The 23,170-nt window shown below is 35.2% G+C and overlaps 1 protein-coding gene across 2 annotated transcripts in view; it reads right to left on the reverse strand.

Annotated features, from left to right (window-relative positions):
- Nucleotides 1-1,255: 1,255 nt before the first annotated feature.
- The window catches only part of Trim23 (tripartite motif containing 23), a 29,151-nt gene continuing 7,236 nt past the window's right edge, over nucleotides 1,256-23,170 (reverse strand). The window contains exons 3-11 of one of the 2 annotated variants that reach the window (XM_013015926.1): nucleotides 21,973-22,094; nucleotides 18,410-18,688; nucleotides 17,524-17,706; nucleotides 16,536-16,751; nucleotides 11,843-11,977; nucleotides 7,938-8,067; nucleotides 7,346-7,456; nucleotides 5,985-6,109; nucleotides 1,256-3,301 (exon numbers count right to left, since the gene is read on the reverse strand). In XM_013015926.1, coding sequence (XP_012871380.1) covers nucleotides 3,122-3,301; nucleotides 5,985-6,109; nucleotides 7,346-7,456; nucleotides 7,938-8,067; nucleotides 11,843-11,977; nucleotides 16,536-16,751; nucleotides 17,524-17,706; nucleotides 18,410-18,688; nucleotides 21,973-22,094 — 1,481 coding nt within the window. In that variant the 3' untranslated portion in view covers nucleotides 1,256-3,121. The remainder of the gene's footprint in view (nucleotides 3,302-5,984; nucleotides 6,110-7,345; nucleotides 7,457-7,937; nucleotides 8,068-11,842; nucleotides 11,978-16,535; nucleotides 16,752-17,523; nucleotides 17,707-18,409; nucleotides 18,689-21,972; nucleotides 22,095-23,170) is intronic. The other variant, XM_013015927.1, reaches the window with a different exon arrangement.

Raw genomic sequence — 23,170 nt, forward strand, 5'->3', positions numbered from 1 at the left:
CCCTTCCCCTCCCCAAATTAGAAAAATGTATATACAAGATGCAGGACACCAGAATCAAATACAGTGACAACAGGGGTTGTACCATGGGGGAAGAACATACAAAGAAACAAAAAAAATCACATAGTACATTATAAGTACATTATCTGCAATAACTAGTATAAGTCTAGGACAAGCAGAAGAGGTCAAAAATCTATGTACATATGTCCATAGAACCTGATGCCAAGTGAAATGAACCCCAAGGTAGGGACACAAGAGGTTTTATCTTTGTAGCACCCCCCTCCTTTTTTGCATCGTTATCCTGAAAATCTTAGCCTCCTGAGTAGCTAGGATTACAGAAGTGAACTATTGGTGTCAGATTAGTTCCTAGTGGTCTAGTATTGAAATTAAGATGTATTATAAGGGATGACTTGAATTGTATGAAGACATTATCTCATACTTAACCCTTATTCCTCTTTATTGTTAGGGAATAGTATATCAGTCTTCTTTCCTCTTATTGTAGTTTTGTAACTTGAGAACTATCCCAATGTTACATAAAAAGTCTCTTAGCGGTATTAGCTAAGAGCTATCACAAACTTTCAACTTTCTTTTTTTTTGTTTATTTTCCTTTTCTTCCACCAGCGGTGCTGAAGATCAAATTGAAGGCCTTGCATAGGTTACATTTTCACTATACTGTTTTCAAAGTATTTTTAGCGATCATTTAAAATGTTATGTTCTCATTTGAAACAAGATTAAATTTGAAATTTGAAAAATAAACATTTTACTTGGTTCATTGCAAAAATTAGCATCCCCTAAAAAAGTTATAAATTTGACCTACAATGCAAATACAAAATAAGTTATTCCTAAATAATTTCGCTCCATCTAACAAATTACACCTCAATTCTCACCCATTTTGTTTGATTGGTTCACTTAACCATAGCACAAATAATGCCTTTTTCTTCTTTGGAATGCTAGGGATCAAATACAGGGCTTTGTGGATGTTACCACCGTGTTAAATCCCCATCCCAGAATAATGACTTTTGAAATTAATTACCAGCAACATTACTAGATAGATGGTTCAAGAACAGACTTTTTAGAATGATAGTACTTATTTATAATTTAGCATTTTATTTCTGACCATACTGTTCATATATGAAATATAAATAATGGCTTTGGTGGTTATAAAGCATTTCTGAATTATAACCAGGGCTATCCACTTAACAAAACCTGTTCTACATAATCCATACAGTAATAATCAAACAATACAGAAATTCAGAGATGGGGCAAATTTTTATATATTTAAAACTGTGATTCTTAAATTTAACATTTTTCAGTGGAAGCAAGCACAATCTTAACTAATGATTAATAAAGGAATACAACTACAAACAGGAACAGGAGCCTGACAAAAATATTTCTTTAAGAAAAGTCACAAATACTACATGATATATACATAATTGAGGCCTATGCACAATTTTTAAGTAGTGCCAGGTTATATGCTAAGAATGTAGATTACAAAGTTTAGAAAAATTAATGAAATGATAATTCACAAGGAAAGAAAGTTCACATGTTAGTGTTTCACTTCAGTTTTTCAGTAAACTAGTAGAGAAAACAGTTCAAGGGCTCACAGGCAAATGCAACACCTTTATTTTCACAGTTATTCAAAATCAGTCAAATGTTAAATAACTTAATCCCAAAGTATTTCTTATACACACAAACTACTTGCAATAGCATGACTTTTTACTTGAAAAATAAAGGACAAAATAGTATTATTTCTTTACTTACATTCACCCATTACACTGATGGGCTTTTTAAATGCTTGTTTTCTAATAGTTTTTTTTTTTTAAAAACAAAAACAAAAGTACATCTGAAAAAAAAAAAGAACCAAAACAGTACCTCCTAAAAGTAATATCCTGTCATTGGACAGGATCCTGTCATTGTACTTAAAATAATTCAACAAGTAAGATTTAAGACTCCATCCTAAAGCAAAACGAGCATTTAAAAAAATTAACTAAATCATGCTTCCATAATAAGAATATCCCTTAAAAATGAGAACTGAGGACCAGTAACGAGCACAAAATTATTAAAACTTTTATTCACAACACTGTAACAGGTAAGCTTTGTGAATGTTTCCTTTCCTCCTTTAGGCATGAGTTTCCTCTTAAATAACTGCAATCTTGTCATAAACAACTTGAATTGTGTTTTATTGTAAAGTTCTTGTACTTACTTTAGAAAATATTTAGAATAAGTAAAAGGCATTCCTCACTGAACAGATTAAGACACAAGTAGTTTTCTATTTAGATCTCTTTTTTTTTTTGTCTTTTATATAAGTAAACTGAGCCTGGTTCTTTGTGTAGCTTTCTGTACTTTCCTATAGACATTTCCAAAAAGAATGCATTATTATTTTAGCAAGAAAAGTAAATATGGTGAAACACGCAGAAGGAGCATATAGACTGCTGACCTAGCTAGATTCAGGCCAGGAAATGGGTCTTTCATAAGTTAATATGAAAATGACTTTCACAGCTTTATTATTCAGTTTAGTATTAATCTAACAACCCGGTGTACTTAGGTAATATTTCTGTCTTATACAAATACTTTAGGAGAAAGTTTCAATAAGTGAGAAAATACTAATTTTTATAGCTTTATGGTTCTTACCCATCAAGGTGTTCTGTTATATTGAACATAAAGGTAAACTAAAATGCAGTTTCAATTCAACTGAGCCATGTCCACTACTAAGTACTGCCAAAATTCAGTGAGAAGGCATTAAAGAAACTATATTTCCCTTGCTCCACAAAGATTCTATTACATACTCATTTTTTGTTTTTCACTGAAAAAACAAACCTTCATTTACCCTTTCTCTGTGAATTCTTCTCTCCCAATACATGTGTCACATTATAATCTGAAAACTTAAATACCAAATGTAGTTTTAAAAAGATATATCTGAACAAAATCTCTAGTTAAACCAGTCTAATTTGCTCAGACATTTAAATTTTTCACAGACTTTTAAAAAAGTAATAGCATACTTAGTTTCCCATCCACGGTTGTTTTTTTTACATACACATTCTAAATTAACTATCATATTTGGAATGCAGAATTACTGATAACATAGTGTGTGCAAAATACCTCTTATCCACAACTGCATTTTAAATCAAGCAACATCTAATACTCCAGCAGCTACAAGATGCCGTGAGAGCCAGTCCAACCCTTCGTACAGCCCCATACCACTTCGAGCATCACAGCCCTGAATATACCAACTACGGCCACAGCAGAGTTTATGGAGACTGAGAAGTTCAGTGATTTCTTCTACTGACAGAGCTCCAGCAACATCCTGAAAGATAATCACACAATAAAATTTTTCATTCAGGTGACCACTTTTCTAATTATTATTATCTATTGATATTATTATCTATTGATGCATCTTTTGATAATTATTCTGAAATGAACAGAAAAAAATTAAGTTTTGATTAAAATGATTTATATGAACCTGTGTCATATAAATATTATAAAAGTAATCTACAATGAAAGCAATGAAGGCCATGCAGCATGACTGAAAGTTCACTTCATAAGGTTCACTTGCAAAAGAAAACTTAATATGCATATACAATAAAAACTGGTTTATATAAATTTATATAATGAAGAATTCATTACATTCCCACTCCAAACATTCCTTAATTGTACTTTTCAGGAGTAACAATCTATAACAATTTCCTATATAATTTTCCAGGAAATTCCCACATAAATTCATGCAAAGAAAAAAAAGAAATATACATGATGCTTTCTACATCTTTCAGAGTTTGTTTAGAAAGGTTTTTTGTTTTAATGACCATGTTGAATTGGAGTAGACATCTTTCTTTTCTCAGCATGTACAGGTTTCCTATATCATTTTGACTATCGAATTGCCTTCTACTGCATCGATGCAATGTGATTTACCTAATCATTTACCAAATACCGAAGCCATGCTTTTATATACCAAATATGTGCAAGTAATCTACAGATAGTCATCTGTAAAAGGATTCAGGATGTGCATAGATTATATTCAAATCTTGCAACATATTTTTAAAAAAGAACTGAGTAGCTGAACATGGTGGTATCTGAGGGATACTCATACTAAAAGGCAACTGTGAATTCATTCATATACATGCATAGATAAGTTTACATACATTTACAAAATCAATTATAGGACAACAAGATAGATTACCATGGAACTTCAGGGTAAAAGCTGTTTAAAACTTTGACAGGTACCACCAAATTGCCCTATACAAAAGCTATTCAATTTAATAACCGACCCATGTATATGAGGTCTTGGGATTTTAAACCAATTTCATCTTTAACAATGTGGCTCCATCTTTGCATGTTCTAAATGTGGCAGTTTTAGATTGCCTTTCATTTTTTAGAAAGAGGAAAATTCTATTCATCCTACTTTTCCTTCTCTGACAGCTATGCCATTTAACTTCACCTCTCTCCTATCTGTGCTTCTCTTAAAAATATTCTTATCCTCCTAGAAGCTTGGACTCAAGATGCAGGACTCCTCATCTACTCCTAATCCTTCATCCTCCCTATTCAGAAACCAAATACTAGCACTAGCAAATTTGCCTCCATAAAGTCTCTCTTATCTGCCTCCATCTTTCTATTCCTCTAAATCCGGGTCTTGTTGACGATCATTTGAATTATTTCAGCAGTTTACTGAATCTCCTTGCCATGATTCCCTTTTTCTTATTAATTCTGTGTTTGATACCCTAGAATTACAGTTTAAATAATTGGCATGTTCTTTTTCTTGTTGGTCATGGGGCTTGAACTTTGGGCCTGGGCCCTGAGCATTTCAGCTCAAGACAAGTGCTCTACCACTTGAGCTACAGTACCACTTCTGGTTTTCTGGTGGTTAATTGGAGATAAGAATCTCATGGACATTCCTGCCCAGGCTGGCTATGAACTGTGATCTTCAGATATCAGCCTCTTGAGTAGCTAGGATTACAAGTATGAGCCATCAGAGCCCGGCACTGGCATATTCTTATCACCCTCTTTCCAAAAACATTTTGATTATTCTCTTTGCTCATAAAACCTAAAATGTACAGTCTGTTCATGTAATAGGCTGAGAAGTCTATAAACTTCTCAGGTCTAAATTTGTTAGGCTTTCATAAGATGACCTTATCTAGTATTGGGGTATTTTTTCTTTTATCTTTTACCTGTACCTCATACATACAGCTATTTGATGCTCCCCAAAACCACTCAAGCCATTATTTTTTCTGCCTATATTGCTCTTCATTCACATATAGACTGAAAAGCATCCCATAACTTCAACTCAATGCTATTTTTGTTTAATTCTGGAAATTGAACCCAGGATTTTGTGCATGGTAGGCAAGTTCTCTACCTTATAGTCACATCATTAACCTTGGTTACATAGCTCAAGGTGGCCTTCAACTAATTTTCAACTAAGGTACTCCTGTCTTTACCTTTTTTTTTTTTTGTCAGTCCTTGAATACTGGGCCTTTCAGCTTCTTTTTGCTTAAGGCTAATGCTCTACCACTTGAGCCACAGCTCCATTTCTGTTTTTTTTTCTATGACTAATTGGAGTTAAGAATCTCTGGACTTAGCTGGCTTTGAAATGTCATTCTCAGATCTCAGCGCCCTGAGAAGCTAGGATTACAAGCATAAGCCACTGGTGCCTGATTCTTCCTCTACCTCTTGAAATCCTACTTTTTTAAAGCCTGGAAGATAATTACTTTCAGAACTTTTCTGTCTTAAGTCCCTATTACAGTATTATTCAAATTATTTTCTAATTTTCTCTTAGAATCATACATTTATTCATATAATTATACAAGTGAACATAAACTGTCATTTCTTTTTTGCATACTAGACTACCCAACAAAGCACTTTCCATGTAGACTGTATTCATAATAAACTAGCAGAAAGTTTGTAAATATCTACTGAATCAATTCCTATGAAGTATATCCAGCTGCCTTATGAAATATCCAAGCTACAAAAATAAGTATTCTCTTATAAAAACTTATTACCTGTTTGTTAGCAAAAATCAGGAGCAAAGCATCCCGTAGTTCTTTTTCCGTTAACAACTTTGCAAGTTCACTGTGTGATTCACTAATTCTGTCTCTATGACTGCTGTCAACAACAAATACAACAGCTACCAAAATAAAAAAAAATCAAGTAGTTACTTGTTAAGTTTCAAATATTTAATGCTATAATTATTGTATCCTAACCAGATTTTTTTTACTACTTCTATTTTCATATAAAGGCTGCCTTTTTAATGGTCAGAGCACCTAAAATAATCAATATATAATCTTGAGTACATCTAAGTATTTCACAGGCTTTGTTTCCCCATCTATAACGGATTTGATGACATTTTGCTCCTTCCAGCACAAATGTGTTGTCCATCAATACTTTCTTTCAAATATTGTGAACATGTATATCTTAAGATCTTCCACTGACATGCCCCTTACTCTTTGAATACTATTTCCTTTATGAAAGTCTTTTAAAAACACTATCACCATCTTTTTCTCTCCAAATTAATATTCCCCCAGGCAAAATATCTCTAGGTTTTGAATATTCCTTCAAATTCAAAATTTTATTTTTTCCTATCAATTACAACTAAAACTAAGAATAATTCAAAAATTTGAAAGTAAAAATAAATAGCTAGATGCACATTTAGGTTGAAATAGGATGATATATGGAATAGGTGTTTAAATAGAACGTTCAACCAGGAAACAGTGGTTTATGTCTATAATCCTAGTTTCTCAGGAGACCAATATATGAAGATCATAGTTAGAAAAGTTTGAGACTCTTATCTAAAAGTTAACCACTAGAAAGTCCGAAGTAGAGCTGAGGCTCAAGTGGTAGAATGCCAATCTTGAGCAAAAAAGCTAAGGAACAGCATCCAGGCCCTAGGTTTAAGCACCTATCTCTCTCTCTCTCTCTCTCTCACACACACACACACACACACAAGCTTCATGTTGGGGTATAAGAGGCAAAAGTATAGAATGGAGAAGTAGATAGCTAGAATATAGCAGGACCACATACCAAATATTTACCAAATATTTGATTCTATGCCACCACCGCATTGCCATTAATCACACCCTTATGGATACTAATATACTTTACATGTTAAGAGCAATCAAGAGATAAGTGCTCTTAACTGCCTATACATCTAAGGTAAGTATTGTTTTCATTCTAATAATAATGGCTTGTCATGAATACACCAAAAATGCATAACCACCATCATTTCTTTAAAAAAATAAGGGGCTATCCTCTGATATGTATTCAAGTATTTACTATCCAAACATCAGTTTTGCTAGTCAAATTAGTTTGCTGAAAACTAACATCCAGAAACCTTTAAAATAATGATATTATTCTTGACTCTTACCTTGGGTATTAAGGTAATAATGTTTCCACAATGGTCTTAATTTGTGTTTTCCACCAACATCCCAAATAGTGAATTTTAGATTTTTATATTCTACAGTTTCCACATTGAAACCTGTTTAGCAAAAATAAATTACTTTTATACTCTATTTATGTTTCCAATGAATGACACATCAAACACAGACAACCCAGTTTATAATTGTGATTCAGGAATTTTCTGTATTCATCAGTAGCTACTGAAACCCAACCAACTTTATCCCTACTGCCCTCTATACTTCCACCACGGTCCTTAGGATCTTGGAATTCACAAGACCTTGGAATTCTGTGGGTCTGTAGCATTACTATCTTCTCATTCCTAACTCTGAGTCAATCATTTGTTTCTTCTAACTGCCCCGTCAATTCTTTCTTACTATCCCACTAACTACATTTCAATCCCATAGTCACAGAAATCTTTTTTCTCTCTAATGCTGGTATCTTACAGCCACAAAAAAAGCCACCTGCACAACCATATCAAGGAAGACCCAGAGCATACAGCTGTAAGGTAGAGTTTATCTACACAATGTCCAAGAAGGTAAAAAAGCTGTATTCATACTTACCAATTGTTGGAATGGGCTGCATGAACTCATCCTGTTTTAACTTAAACAAAATAGTAGTTTTTCCAGCACCATCTAAACCTAATGTAACAACTCGAATTTCCATTTTGGGTCCAATGTGAACTCTATTGTCCTATAATTTAGAAAATTTTAAACTCTTTTATAATTTTGATATGAAGTTAAAATGTGACATTACTCACACATTTATAAAGCACCTTAGTTTATCTTCAATGTCTCCCTTTCATCCTCAAAATCCCTTAAATTTGATCTTCTCAAGGAGATTAATTCATTAACAAAACTACAAATGCCTTAGTAAAACTAACCACTCAGCTATGGCATGAATTTTGAAAAACACATATACCTATTTACTTTTTCCAGATCCTAGTTCAAGCAAATCTTCTTTCAATGTGTTTTTTTAAACTGTACTCAAAAATTAAAATATGACTGTACTCAAAAATTAAAATAGTTAAAGATACAAACTACTCCTCAATCCCCAGAAATAGCTACTGTTCTGACTTGGGATGCATATCCCTTCACATACCTCCCTAGGAACTCACTAACATACAGAAACCAAACAAATATGCTTCTTTTTTTTTCTTTTTATGGTACCAGGGATTGAATTCGGGGCCTCAAGCTTGCCTAGCCAAACACTCTACTACTATTGTTTCTGTTTGTCTGTTTTTCAGATAAGGCTTATGATAATTTTCCCTGGGCTGGCCTTGAACCACTATTTTCTTAAACTTTACCTCTCGATTCGTAGGCATGTACCACCACACCTGGCTGATTATGCCTTTTAAAACAAATAATACTAACATTTTCCACTCAACATTGTATGACTGAATTTTAATTTCAATACATAAAAATCAAAGCTTTTTTTAATGGCTTCATTACATTCAATGAATCATAATGTAGCCAATGCACAACTGTTAGATTTTAGATCATTTTCTTATTTTTTCACCTTACAAAGAATGCTGACATTGTGGTACTTGCCTATAATCCTAGCATTCACATGCTGGGACAGGACAGATACGGTAATCTTAAAAGAGTTAATCAAATTTATAGCAACAGGTGAATGGCGGTTAACCAGGGGCCAAGAGTAGGGATAAAATGAAGTTGATGTTTAAAGGGTACAATTTCAGATTTATGAGATGAAAAGAGGCTAGGAAAGTGGCTTAATGGTAGCGTCCTTGCCTAGCATGCATGAGGCCTGGGGTTTGATTCCTCAGTACCACAGAAACAGATAAAGCTGGAAATGGCACTGTGGCTTAAGTTAGCCTTGAACAAAAGAAGTTCAGGGACAGTGCCCAGGCCCCAAATTCAAGCCCAAGGACAGGCAAAATAAATAAATACATAAGTAAATAAATGATTAAATGTTTTCAAGATTTATTTCAAAACAATATGAATATACTTAATCATATTTATTATACTTTTAAAAACAGGTAAGATGATAATTTGATATTATGTGGTTTTTTACACAAAACAATGAATCAAAATAAAGAAACTTGTAGCTGTAAAAATGAAGTAAAAATGTCCTATAAACTACTATGGAATGATCTTTAGGATATATACTTAGCTGAAAAAGAAACAAGAGAAAAAAAGTACATCTTCTATCCCCTAAGCTTGAATGAAACATAAAGTTAAGACTTTTATCAGTGCTATGTATATACCTATTCTTTATTTTACCTTGCCAAAGACTTGTTCCACAGTACAGAACAAGGAGAGCTTGATGGTGCTCATAGAATGCTGTCAATTGTAATTATTATCCTAAATGCTCTATGTAGTGAAAATAGGAAGACTTTTTATAAACTGCTAAACTTTATCAAAATTTCAACTATGTCAATTTTGTTTTTGTCATCTACAGTTTAGATCTTTAATTTTAGAAATAGAAAATGATGTTTTATGGTCATCATTGTGGCAACCTGTCAACAGAATTTTCTAACAACTGAACTTCCCATGTCACCTTCTATATTGGAGAGGAAAATATCGTTTTGGTTCCCTTTTTCCAGGTAGGGTCAAAATTCACTCTTATCATAAAGCAGCTATAGAACAGGTAATTGACCCTTTATACCCCTTTTTAGGATTAAAAGGGAACAAAATCATTTAAGGGAAAATGATACAAAATAGATGAAGAGTCAGGGAAATCACATATTATTTTTAATCAGTATCAAGAAAGTAGATTCAGAAGTTAACTCCTTCTAATCTTGTGTGTGTGTGTGTGTGTGTGTGTGTGTGTGTGCGCGCCTATTGTGTATTGGTGAGAGTGCTGTCCCTTAGTTTTTGTGCTCAAGGATGATACTCAACCATTTAAGCCACACCTCCATTTCAGACTTTTATGTGGTTAATTGAAAATTATAGTCTCAGATCTCAGCATCCAGAATAGCTAGAACAACAAGTGTGAGCCGCTCTGGCTCCTCATTTTAATCTAAAACCACCAGATTAGGAGACATAGAAGGGGCTATCTAACTCTAGCCTCTCTTCTAAAGTTAAGGAGGAAATATATAAATGACTCATCCTTGGAAAAGATAAAAATCCAGGTAGGGGCTGAGAGGACAAAAGTCATTATCCAAAGGAAGTCCTGAAGGTTACCTTCATGAGCCTCATCCATCTTACTCACCATTTAGTAGATGTTGCTAGACTGACAAGACCATATGTATTTGCTCAGCTCAGAAAGTTTAAAAGCTACACAAAGGAGTCACTATTTTGGGTCTTTAATTCTCATTTCATGCATGGGGAGCAAGAAATGTTTCTCTTTCTATTTTTCCCTACTTAACCTCCTCAAATAGCAATAGTTTAAAAAGCATGCATTTTACCTTGAAATGTAGCAAGAAGGCATAAAATATAGAACCACATTTATATTTTAGTGATAAGAAAAACTTAAAAATTATGCATTGTTTTCTATGTTGAACACTATAAAAAAGGAGGTAGAGGAAGATACAATAGAAGCTAGATTTCTCTGAAAAAACCTTACTTTTCAGATTGGACTCTAAACTCTGTAAATGTTTCATACAATTAGAAAAAAAACCCTAAATTGTCTCTAAAACCCAAAAGCAAAATAAGCAAGATGAAGCTCATGATCCTTTCTAAATCCAGGGAACCTAGTATAAAAAGAAATAAATATACCAATCAAGTATGGGCACTGTTCTATAATACGATTCAGAAGGCTGAGATCTGAGGATCATGGTTCTAAACCAGCCTGTGCAAGAAAGTCTGTGAGACATTTATCTCCAATTAGCCAGCAAAAAGCTTGGCATGAAGTTATGGTTATGTGGTAAAGTGCCAGCCTTGAAGGGAGCAAAAGAGCTAAGGGACAGCATCCAGGCCCTGAATTCAAGCCCCAGTATTGGCATACACACACAAAAAAGGTTTGAAGGAATCAGAGAAATTGGAATATGGTTTAGTTGATAATATTAGTGAAAATATTAGAGAGTAATTTCAAATTTGGGGGTATGAGTGATTAATTTTTTTCAGAGTCCCTAATTTTTGGAGATGTAATTAAAATATCTCATACATGAAATGACACAATGTTAGGATGAAATAACTTTAGGATTTGTTTTAGAATATTCTAGGAAACTATAGATAAGAAGAAGAAAAAAGATGTTTATAGAGCTTAAAACTAATTGATTTGAACAAGAAGATTCATTATGTCACTTGTTCCTATTTTCCACTAATAAAAGCTTTTCTTCAAAATAATTCATGAATATATAATTCATGAATTATCTGATTGTCTCAAGATAATTATTTAATGTACATTAATTATGACTGATCAAAAAACATATCTAAAGGGGTTGGGCTATACCTCAGTAGTAAAGTGGTTGTCCAGGATGTTCTAAGCCTTAGGTTCACTCCCAACATTACAAATTAAAAGAAAAAAAGAAAAAGAGACCAATAATTAAAGTAAGCTACCTTACCTTTGTAAAAGTGACAGGAATGCTAGCATCCAATTGAATATGATCTGCAACCTCTGTAAACTGTTGTTGCTGTTTCTGCAAGGTTTCCAATAATCTTGTAATTTCCTGTTTTGCCAAAACAACTCTACAATCATCCTAGAAAAGAGAAATAAATCTTATTAATTTTTTCCATAAGAAGATATACCATACTAATTTGAAATAAAAGTCAGTTGAATGTTACAGTATTCAAAGTTGATTTCAATATAAATTTGACTAGATAATAATAACTAGGTAGCAATAAATAATTTAAGTTCCTTCCAACAAATGAATGGATTATAAATTATGGTATATTCACAAATGGAACACTACACTTCAGAATGAGAACAAAACATAACCAACAACATGATTATGTGAACTCACAATGTTAAGTAAAAGAAGAGCTTATTCTGTATAATTCTATTTATTTTAATTATCAAGGCAATTGCTTCTCAGCCTTTTGATTAAGATCAAATGTAATATTAATTACTAAAATGGCCAAATGAAACATGCGGGTCAAGAAAGTGATTTATCCTGTGGGAGAAGGCAGGTAAAGAACACAAGGAAGAAGATAATGACACTTTTATTACTTGAGCTGGGTGCCTGATTAGACACTAATGATCAGCCTGAAATTTCAGGCAGCTGAACATCTATTACATATTTCTGTGTCTCTATTTCACTCTACAAAATGTTTAAAATATACTTTAAAATGTACATACATTGGTTTAAAAATACTAAAATTTAAACTGAAATTTCCTCATTCTAGATCTCTAGACCCTCTCTTTAAAATAAAGCATTTCCATTAAAAATAAAGCATACATATGTATACACTGGAAATGTGTACTTATGTACATTCTATTTTATTTTTTGGGTCTAGTCCTGGGGCCTGAACTCTGGGCGTGGGCACTGTCCCTCAGCTCTTCAGCTCAAGGCTAGCGCTCTACCACTTGAGCCCCACAGCGCCACTTCCAGCTTTTTTCTTTTTGCTCATGTGGTGCTGAGGAATCAAACCCAGGGCCTCAGGCATGCAAGGCAAACGCTCTACCACTGAACCACCTTCCCAGCCCCTTATGTACATTCTCTCTATATATATCAGTACATACTAATACAGTCTTCATGTGAAAAAGATCTCTAGATATGTAAGTTCAATGAAAACAGTGATATTATCTATTTTAGTTATTGATAAATACTCCATTTGGTTAATAGCAATTCTATTGTTCAGTTGCTCAAAATAAAACCCTTGAAGTAATTGTTGCTCTCTCTCTTTCTCTCTCTCTCTCCATCATCTCTCCTTTCAACAAATCCTAGTGAATATTCATCATCTGAGCATTTAAAAATTCTTATTTATTTTTGTAGTACTAGGACCTTGCTTTGCTAGACAAGCATTTTACCACATAAGCCATGGCCCCAATTCTTTTGATAGATTTTTGTGTTTTGTGTTTTTTTTAGTTTGTTTTTCAAAGAATGTTCTGTGATTTTGCAGACTGACCACAGATCACAATCCTCCTCTTTCTTGATCCTCCCCTATCTCTGCCGTTAGGTAGGTGAGAAAGTAGTGTGTTCATCCACATCAGATTGCTTTTAAGATTGGGTCCCACTAACTTTTCTGAGTTGTCATTGAACTGTAGTCCTCCTAAATCTACCTACCAAGTATCTGGGATTACAGGCATGCATCCACATGCCTCGCCATAACCTGGGTACTTCTAACACCCAATATTTAAGCCACTACAATATGCCTCAGCTGGAATTCTATAATAGCTTCCTAATTAATTCCTTCTCTCTTTCAAATTCACCTTCTATTTTTCTTTTTTTTGCAATTTTTTATTGTGATTAAGTGATTATATAAATTTCACAGTATTGTGGGATAGTGATACTTAAAGTCACAAACACATTCTAACCTTCATGGGGCAAATTGTCTTTATCATGGTCTATAAAGTTTATGAGTTCTATGAGCTTTGACAATAGTTATTTCTTCCACATCGGGTGATATGTCCATTTCTTTCCTTTTGTTTAGTGTCAGCTGTTCCCTCTTTCCAAAGTGGTTGTATAAGTGTACATTCCTACCAGCAGTGTAATAGGGTTCCTCTTTCTCCGCATCCCCTCCAGCATTTGTCATTGGCAGACTTTAGGATGTGGGTCATTCTAACTGGGGTAAGGTGGTATCTCAGGATTGTCTTTATTTGCATTTCCTTTACAACCAGGGATGGTGAACATTTCATTTCCTCATGTATTTCTTTGCCATTTTTTATCTCTTCTTCTAAGAAGTCTCTCTTTAGCTCCCTTGCCCATTTAGTAATTGGTTTGTTGGGTTTGGGAGGGGTTCATTTCTTGAGTTCACTGTATATTCTGGATATTAACCCCTTGTCTGATATATTGCTGGCAAATATTTTTTCCCAGTTAGTTGCCTATCTTTCTAGTTTGGTTGCTATAGCTTTAGCTGTACAGAAACTATTTTATTTTAAGGTAGTCCCATTTGTCGAGTGTCTCTCCAATTTGTTGTGACCCTGGAACTCTGTTCAGGAAATTCTTGCCTGTGCCTATAAGTTCAAGTGTCTCTCATATACTATCCTGAAATAATTTCAGAGTTTCAGGGTTGATGTTAAGGTCTTTAATCCATTTTGAGTTGATGTTAGTGCATGGGGTCCACTTTTAGTTTTCTGCCCAGTTTTCCCAGCACCAGTAGTTGAAGAGGCTGTGCTTCTTCCATTGTATGTCTTTGGCTCCTTTGCCAAATATCAGCTGACTGTAGGCATGTGGTTTTATTTCTGGATCTTCTATTCTATTCCATTGGTCTTTGAGTCTGTTTTTGTGCCAGTACCTAGCTGTCTTTGTTATTATGGCTCTATAGTAGAGTTTGAAGTCCGACATCAAGATCCCTCACATGTTGTCTTTTTTTTTGCCTAGAATTGTTTTGGCTATTCTAGGTTTTTTGTTGTTCCATATGAATTTTTGGAATTGTGTTGAATTTGTATATCAATTTTGGCAGTATGGCCATTTTCACTATATTAAGTCTGCCTATCCAAGAACATGGAAGGTCTTTCCATTTCCTGGTGTCCTCTATAATTTCTTTCTTTAAGTTTTTATAGTTTTCACTAAATAGTTCTTCACCTTCTATTTTTCTTTTTTCTTTTTTTGGGTCCGGTCGTGGGGCCTGAACTCTGGGCCTGGGCGCTGTCCCTCAGCTCTTCAGCTCAAGGCTAGCGCTCTACCACTTGAGCCACAGCGCCACTTCCGGCTTTTTTTTTCTTTTTGCTTACGTGGTGCTGAGGAATCGAACCCAGGGCCTCGAGCATGCAAGGCAAGCGCTCTACCACTGAGCCACCTTCCCAGCCCGAGATATAAATATTTTTATATCTCCTACTTCTGAAAGACAATGCAAAAGAAAACAACAACAACAAAATATAGACATCTTTGTTAATAAGGACCTCGAATCTCATTTAAAAAGTAAATGTGGCTGGGTGCCAGTGGCTCACGCTTGTAATCCTAGATACTCAGGAAGCTGAGATCTGAGGTTTGTAGTTCAAAGCCAGCCCTGCAGGAAAGTCTTTAAAACTCTTATCTCCAATTAGCCACCAGAAAACCAGAAGTGGCACTATGGCTCAAGTGGTAGACTGCCAGCCTTGAGCTGAAGAGCTCAGGGACAGTGCCCAGGCCCAAAGTTCAAGACCCATGACCATGACCACCACCACCACCAACAACAACAACAACAACAACAAAAGTAAATGTGCAAATAGGGCAACACACTGCTTGTGATTCTATAACCATTATAAAGTTTTCTGTGACAGTGCAGTCAGAACCACTGAATTAGAACAGAGAAAGGTAGTACAAACAAAACAAGACCAACAAAGAAAAAACTTCAAAGACCAAACGTTTGAGCAAGACCTTAAAGAATAAGGAAAATTTTGTGGTGGCTAGTGGCTTACACTCCTAGCTAATTAGGAGGTGAAGATCTAAAGATTGCAGTACAAATGAGAATCTCATCTCTAGTTACCTACCAAAAAGTCAAAAGTGGAGCTGTGGCTCAAGTGGTACAGTGCTAGCCTTGAGCAAAATGCTTAAGGACAGTGCCTAGGCCCTGAGTTGAAGCCCTAGGACTGGCACAAAAAAAAGAGTAAAATTTCTACAAGCAGAGACAGAGATAAAAGCATTCTTTACAGAAAAAAGAATATGCTTGGCAAAGGAGATCAAGAAGTCTAGTCGTGACTGAAGGAATGACACGTTAAGAGAGTTCACAGAATCCAGAGCTTTTATGATAGGGAGGACAAATAAGATACTGATACAGTTGATGGAACATTTTGAAGTTAGAAACACATGTCCTAAGTATAATGTTAAAACATGTAGCAAAACCCAAATATTCACTAAAATTAATAGTGTGCATATCTAAAAAAATAGTGTGTATCCCTGATACTTAGCTACTTAAGTCTAACAATCGTAGCCCTAACCACATTTTTTTGGGGGGGAGGGGTTGGTCATAGGGCTTGAACTCAGGGCCTGGGCACTGTCCCTGAGCATTTTTTGCTCAAGACTAGCACTCTACCACTTGAGCCACAGCACCATTTCTGTTTTTTTCTGTGTACGTGGTACTGAGGAAACAAATCCAGGGCTTCATGCATGCTAGGTAAGCACTCTACCACTAAGCCACATTCCCAGGCCTCCTAACCGCATTTAAACTACCTACCTGTTGTAAAGTCTTTTCACAATGCAGACATGCTGTTGAAACCTGGGACAACAAAATAGTCATATCTTCTTGTTGCTGCCTAAGCCAAATCAATTTTTCTCGAACATGAGCATCAACAACACTTAGAGCCATTTCTTCCTGACGACAGAGAGTTTCATGTAGATCAGAAAAATAAGCACGGACACACGATCGGGCATTTTCTGCAGTACCTGGTACCTAAGAAAATAAAAGTTTTTAATTAATTATAACTGTAATGAACATGTTATATAAAAATATTAAAAATTTGAATACATCTATGCCTTTAACAATTCAAAATATTTATTTTCACATTAGATATTCCTCTTCAACTATAAATCTTGATTATCCAACTATTTATAAATTATATCTCAAGCAAAATGGACTATCTAATCACATTCTCCCTCACCTCCAATCAAAGTTACCTCCATTTCAATAAATGAAAACTCCATCTGTGTTGCAGAAGTAAAAATATAAAAACAAAACACACACATACACAATAAATGTATATATCATCCATATATTTCTCTTCATATTCTACAACTAGTCCCTGAGCAAATTTTACTGGTTTCAAAATATAGCCAAAATCTGTCATGTCTCACCATCTCTTCTTACAACTTGACCAAGTATTACTATATTTCAACTAATTATTTTAATGCCACCAAGTTACTGCTTCAATCAGTATTAATAATTAAATGTTCCACATTTGCTTTTCTGGTGGTTAACTGGAGATGAGTCTCACTGACTTTCCTGCCTGGCCTCACTTTGAACTGCAATCCTCAGATCTCAGCCTCCTGAGTAGTTAGGAAGTGGTTACGAAGTGTAAGCCACCAGCACCGAGCTGAAATGAAAACTTTTTAAACATTACTGATAACTAGTACAGTACTGGCATTGTACTTGTGTAATACTTACTAGAAGGTGAAAAAGTGAGAATGAAAAAGGGGAAAATAAAGGAGGAATAAAAAATTCATACATGTTCTGTGTGAGACATTCCGATTCCATCTTCCACTATTTGTTCTCCTCCTTCAATGTGCTGAACAATTCCAACTAATTTTCTGGAATAATCTGAGATTTCCTCAGTGAAGGTCCGTATACAATGGGCCATATCTAAAATTGATGCTCGGATCTGGTTAGCTTCTGGTTCCAATACTGAATGCTGTAAAATACAACATAATTATAAAAAACAATTCATAGTATTGATGAATGATACAAAAACTGCTTAAATCTCCCCAATACAAAAGAATATCATTATAGTTGGTTTTTATAACATATTTTTAAAAATACAACATAAGTTTAAAAATTTGAATTGTAATTCCTTTAAAAAAGATTGTAAATACTTAAAAATTTAGAAATCCATTTATGACTAAACAAGAAACCAAGAAATTATCTCTGAAGTTATATCACAAGTAATAGTTCATCATCAGATAAAATAGACTGTGTTATGAAAACATGCACATGGAGAATTTTTTTGTCCATCATAGGGCTTGAAATCAGAGTCTGGGCACTGTCTCAATGCTACAGCTCTACCACTTTGAGCTCTACTTCTGGTTTTCTGGTGGTTAAATGGAGATGAGAGTCTCACAGACTTTCCTGCCCAAGCTGGCTTCGCACTGTGATCCCCAGATCTCAGCCTCCTGAATAGCTAGGATTACAGGCGTGAGCCACCAGTGCCCAGCAACAAGAGAATTTTTATTCCCTGCTCAAAAGAAATAAGACCTCTCTAACATTTTTATCAACTCAGAAGTTAAATTTCTCATTTATTTATTATCACTTAACTCTTCGACCCAGCATAAAGAACCAGGTCATTAAAAATAAGTGTTCAGATGGTAAACAGCTTTCCAACTTAATTAAATTCCTACCTTGTGACCTTGGTGTTTTCCATATTCTTTGCAGACACAGCACATAAGTGGGCTAGTTTGACAACCTTCTTCCAGGCAAACAAACTCGATGGCATGTACCTGGTGCTGACAGCACATGGTTTTCTCATGAGGTTTATCAGCTAAAGGCACGCGCCTGTGCTTTGCTAATGTCTTTGTGGAATGGGTAACTTGAGAACACTCTGAGCACAAGTGAGTTGCACACACAGTGCAATATACAGATGCAACATGGGCTTCATCTTCATCACAACGAATGATGCTCTGATAAACAAAAATTAAGGACTTAAAACTGAACCCATTCATTATAACACAACAAATTTTGAACAGTCTTTGTATATGCTGTCAAAAGGGAAAATTCCTTAAGTCTAACATACCAAGTAAAGTTTATCTGATCAAAGCAAAATGTTTCACAAACTGCATAGCTCTCAGAACTGGCTCTAAGAACAAGTATAAGAGGAGCAAGTATAAGAAAATAGAAGTAAAGCACATGAAACAACTCAACTGGCTACAGCTTAATCAATCAACCAATTAATTGATTTAATTAGGGTTACAGCTTAGTTGGATGTCTGTAAAATGCTGAAGTTTAGTATATGTCATTAAACTCTATTTTGGTTTGGTGGTCTGGGTCAAAAACCCAAATCCAAGATCTACAAATTTTACTTAACAATGAAAATGTACTAGTAATTAAATACTAAGATAATTTGAGAAAGTTTTCATCTAAGAGATGAGTGAGAAGTTAGATCTAAAAGTGAGAAGCTAGCTCTAAGATTGATTACTAATTTGGGACCAAAATTAAACCATTCTCATGAATATAGTATCTATGTTTCTCCCTTTCTCTTCTTCCTTCTTGTACTTGGGTGCCTCTTCCTCTTTCTCCATTGCAGGATTGAACCCAGTGCCTCTTGCATTGTTAGGCAAGTGCTCTGCTACAAAGCTACATTCCCTAGATCTCATGGGTTCATAGTTAGAGCCAAGGTCTCTTCCATCATATTTATACTAAAAAATTACCCTGTATAGAGGTTAAATATCTTTATTATAAAGATTTTTTAAAAAGGTACCCAGGGGCTGGGAAGGTGGTTCAGTGGTAGAGCGCTTGCCTTGTATGCCTGAGGCCCTGGGTTCTATTCCTCAGCACCACATAGGCAAAAAGAAAAAAAAAAAGTTTTAAGCCGGGTGCTGGTGGCTCACGCCTGTAATCCTAGCTACTCAGGAGGCTGAGATCTGAGGATCGCGGTTCAAAGCCAGCCTGGGCAGGAGAGACTGTGAGACTCCTATCTCCAATAAACCACCAGAAAACCGGAAGTGGCGCTGTAGCTCAAGTGGTAGACGCTCGCCTTGAGCTGAAGAGCTGAGGGACAGCGCCCAGGCCCAGAGTTCAAGCCCCATGACCGACAAAAAAAAAAAAAAGGTACCCATTAAAGACATTTCCAGTGTTTCATTTTTTTAACACAATTCTATTTAAAGAATCTGATATAGTAGAATTTGCTATGAAGGTTTTGAAAACAGATGCATAGATTCAATGTAGGATTATTAAAAAATTAGTTTGGATGAGACCTGTATGTCTTTTTTTGGGTGCCGGTACTGGAGCTTAAACTCAGGGCCTTGCCTTCTTGCTTAGCTTTTTTGCTCAGGCTGGTAATCTACCACTTGAGCCACAGCTCTACTTCTGCCTTTTTATTGATTAAGTTGTGATAACAGTCCCAGAAATTTGTCTGCTTTGGCTAGCTCTGAACTGCAACAGCAGTTGAACTGAGCAGCTAGGATTACAAGAGTGAGCAACTGACAAAATTTGTACATGTTAATGGCTACCATGTTTTATTTTTGTTTTCAGAAGGGACAGTTGGCAGTTCTAGAAGTTAAACTCATGCAGGCATTCTTCCACACTTGAGGCTTTTTTTGAGAAAAGGTCTCATTATATCACCATAAACTTTTTTTGGTCCTAGTATTGAGATTGAACTCAGCTCTCACTAAGTACAGCCAGTACTCTACCACTTGAGCCACAACTCTACTTCCTTGTATTATTTTCTTCTTTCTTTCCTTCTTTCCTTCCTTCCTTTTCTTCCCTCCCTCCCTCCCTTTCTTCCTTTCTTTTTTAAGAAAACTTGGCAGAGTTTTATTGAGTAAGTACACAAGCAAGCAAGCAGACAAACAGATAGAAAGCAGACCAACACAGAAGGGCAGGGGCACACTCTAGCAGAATATGGGTGCTCTCATAGGGAGATAGAGAGATACCTCTTGTATTATCTTCTTTCCTTTTTCTTTTCTTTTTTTCTTTTTTTTTGGGGGGGGGTCCAGTCGTGGGGCCTGAACTCTGGGCCTGGGCGCTGTCCCTCAGCTCTTCAGCTCAAGGCTAGCGCTCTACCACTTGAGCCACAGCGCCACTTCCAGCTTTTTTCTTTTTGCTTATGTGGTGCTGAGGAATCGAACCCAGGGCCTCTGGCATGCAAGGCAAGCGCTCTACCACTGAGCCACCTTCCCAGCCCCCTCTTGTATTATTTTCTAAAGATATTTACAATTGCTTTCTAATAGCTCCAGAGGTGAGTTTACTGAACAATCATGATTGAAAACCACAGTTAGGCAAATACAGAAATATAGTCTGTAAGCTTCTAAATATAATTTCTTATGGTAGATTCAGAGGAGAACTCAAATGGTATTAATTCCTCATGGTCCAACAAAATAAACACCAGGAAAGGGGTTCTCCAAAGTGGCTTGGGGTCCAGGTAAAAGGGAAGATGAAGAAAGAAGGGCAAGGGGAGAATGCAGTCATAAAATTCAAAGCAGATCCTACAAAATTAAGAAAATAGAAGGAAAGGGTAAGGTGCAGGGGAACAGGAGAATGCTGAAAGGGGTGGCACTGATCAAGATGTATTCATGAACTGCTTTGTTAAGTGGCAACTCCTCTGTGCAACTACTTAAAGGTAATGAAAATTAAAAAATTATAAATATTATTTTTAATTCTCATGAAGTACGAAGCGTTTTGTTTGTTTTCAAACAAAGTCAAGGCTTGAGGATGTATTCAAGTGGGTAAAATATAACATCAGATAATCAAGAAAGTTTTGAGACCTTATGGAATATTAAAAGGCTATAATTGGAAGGAGAGATTTAGTAATTAATTTTTCAAAACTAGAAATTAGAAAATACATCAGTGTTATCATTCATTATTTAAGTAAAAAACAGACCCAAAGATTGAAACAATTTTACTTCTCAATTACAAGAAATGTGTGTTTGTTCCATGAAACAATCCTATCTTCTGTTTCCTAAATTTGACAAATAATTTAAAATGTCAACATAGAATTAACGATCAATGATAAGAAAAAGAGTTTACACATAAAACATAAGTTAGACATGGTATGTTCAAAGAATTATATATCAGTTTTATTTTTGTTCTATTAACTAGTTTTATAATCAGAACTATAATTTAATGAAGAGCTGTGTTTCTAAAATGGAGCTGCTAAAGTAAATACAGTAATATTGTGCTGACAAATGTTTTAAAGTGAAAGAAAAGTTCATCTTGTAATAACCATGTCACCAAGTTTGATCAATACCTCTCCAGATATCCCAATGGCTTCTTCTGCAGCTCCATACTGACCAATATGACCATTTTGCAGTCGTTCTAAAAGCTCCAGTAAAGCAAAATTTTTTTTCAATCCCCAGACACCTGAATCTCCTAGAATAAACATAAAAACAAATACTAACTATAACAAAGTGGAATATTAACTATTTTACTCCATATCTCAAAACTAATTTCTAAGTCATATAGATTAATCATAAATAATGGCTAAACCATTGAATTTGAAAGTTCTATTTTACTTTTTAATGCTAAAACATTTTGTTCATATTTTCTTAGAAAGCAAGAATCTACAAGTGTTCTAAATAGAAATATACTTTAAAATTCTATTTTTGTACCATTGAATTTTACACATTTGATTACTTTTAAGTATATCTTCTAAAACAAGTATTTCACAAATGATTTTTTAAAAAGTATCACAAAGTAATACATTTACAGAGAGCACTTTTTGTTCTATTTCTTTTTTCAAATGCTATAGTGGATAGGAATCAAGTTTAGTGGTAGAGTGCATACTTAGCATGCGCAAAGCCTGTTGTTTGTTTTCCCCTATCGGTCATGGGGCTTGAACTCTGGGCATGGGCACTTTCCCTGTGCTCTTCAGCTTAAGGCGAGTGCCCTACCGCTTGAGCCACAGCACCACGTCTGGTTTTCTAGTGGTTTATTGGAGATAAGAGTCTCACGGATTTTCCTGCCTGGGCTGGCTTTGAATCGTGATCCTCAGATCTCAGCCTCTGAGTAGCTCAGCCTGAGCCACCGGCGCCTGGCTCAAAAAAAAAAAAAGTTTTTTATATCCAACTAAATTCACTTTATGATCACAAATAAGATAGAAGATTCATGTTTGTAAGTCATTATATGAATGATATACCTGCCTTAAAATATCCATCTCTAAGCAAACTGGAACTACAAAAGCTAAAGATTCATCTTTAAATTCCTATATAAGTTCCTTCTCATAGAAAGATCCAGAGCTGGGCTAGGAAGATGGCTCAGTGGTAGAGCGCTTGCCTTGCATACATGAGGCTCTGGGTTCGATTCCTCAGTACCACATAAGCAGAAAACAAAAAGCCGGAAGTGGCGCTATGGCTCAAGTGGTAGAGCACTCACCTTGAGCTGAAAAGCTGAGGGACAGCCTCCAGGCTCAGAGTTCAGACCCAGGACCAGACCCCAAAAAAACAAAA

Source organism: Dipodomys ordii, unplaced genomic scaffold, assembly GCF_000151885.1.
Source record: "Dipodomys ordii isolate 6190 unplaced genomic scaffold, Dord_2.0 Scaffold28, whole genome shotgun sequence".
In the NCBI taxonomy this organism is placed as follows: Eukaryota; Metazoa; Chordata; class Mammalia; order Rodentia; family Heteromyidae; genus Dipodomys; species Dipodomys ordii.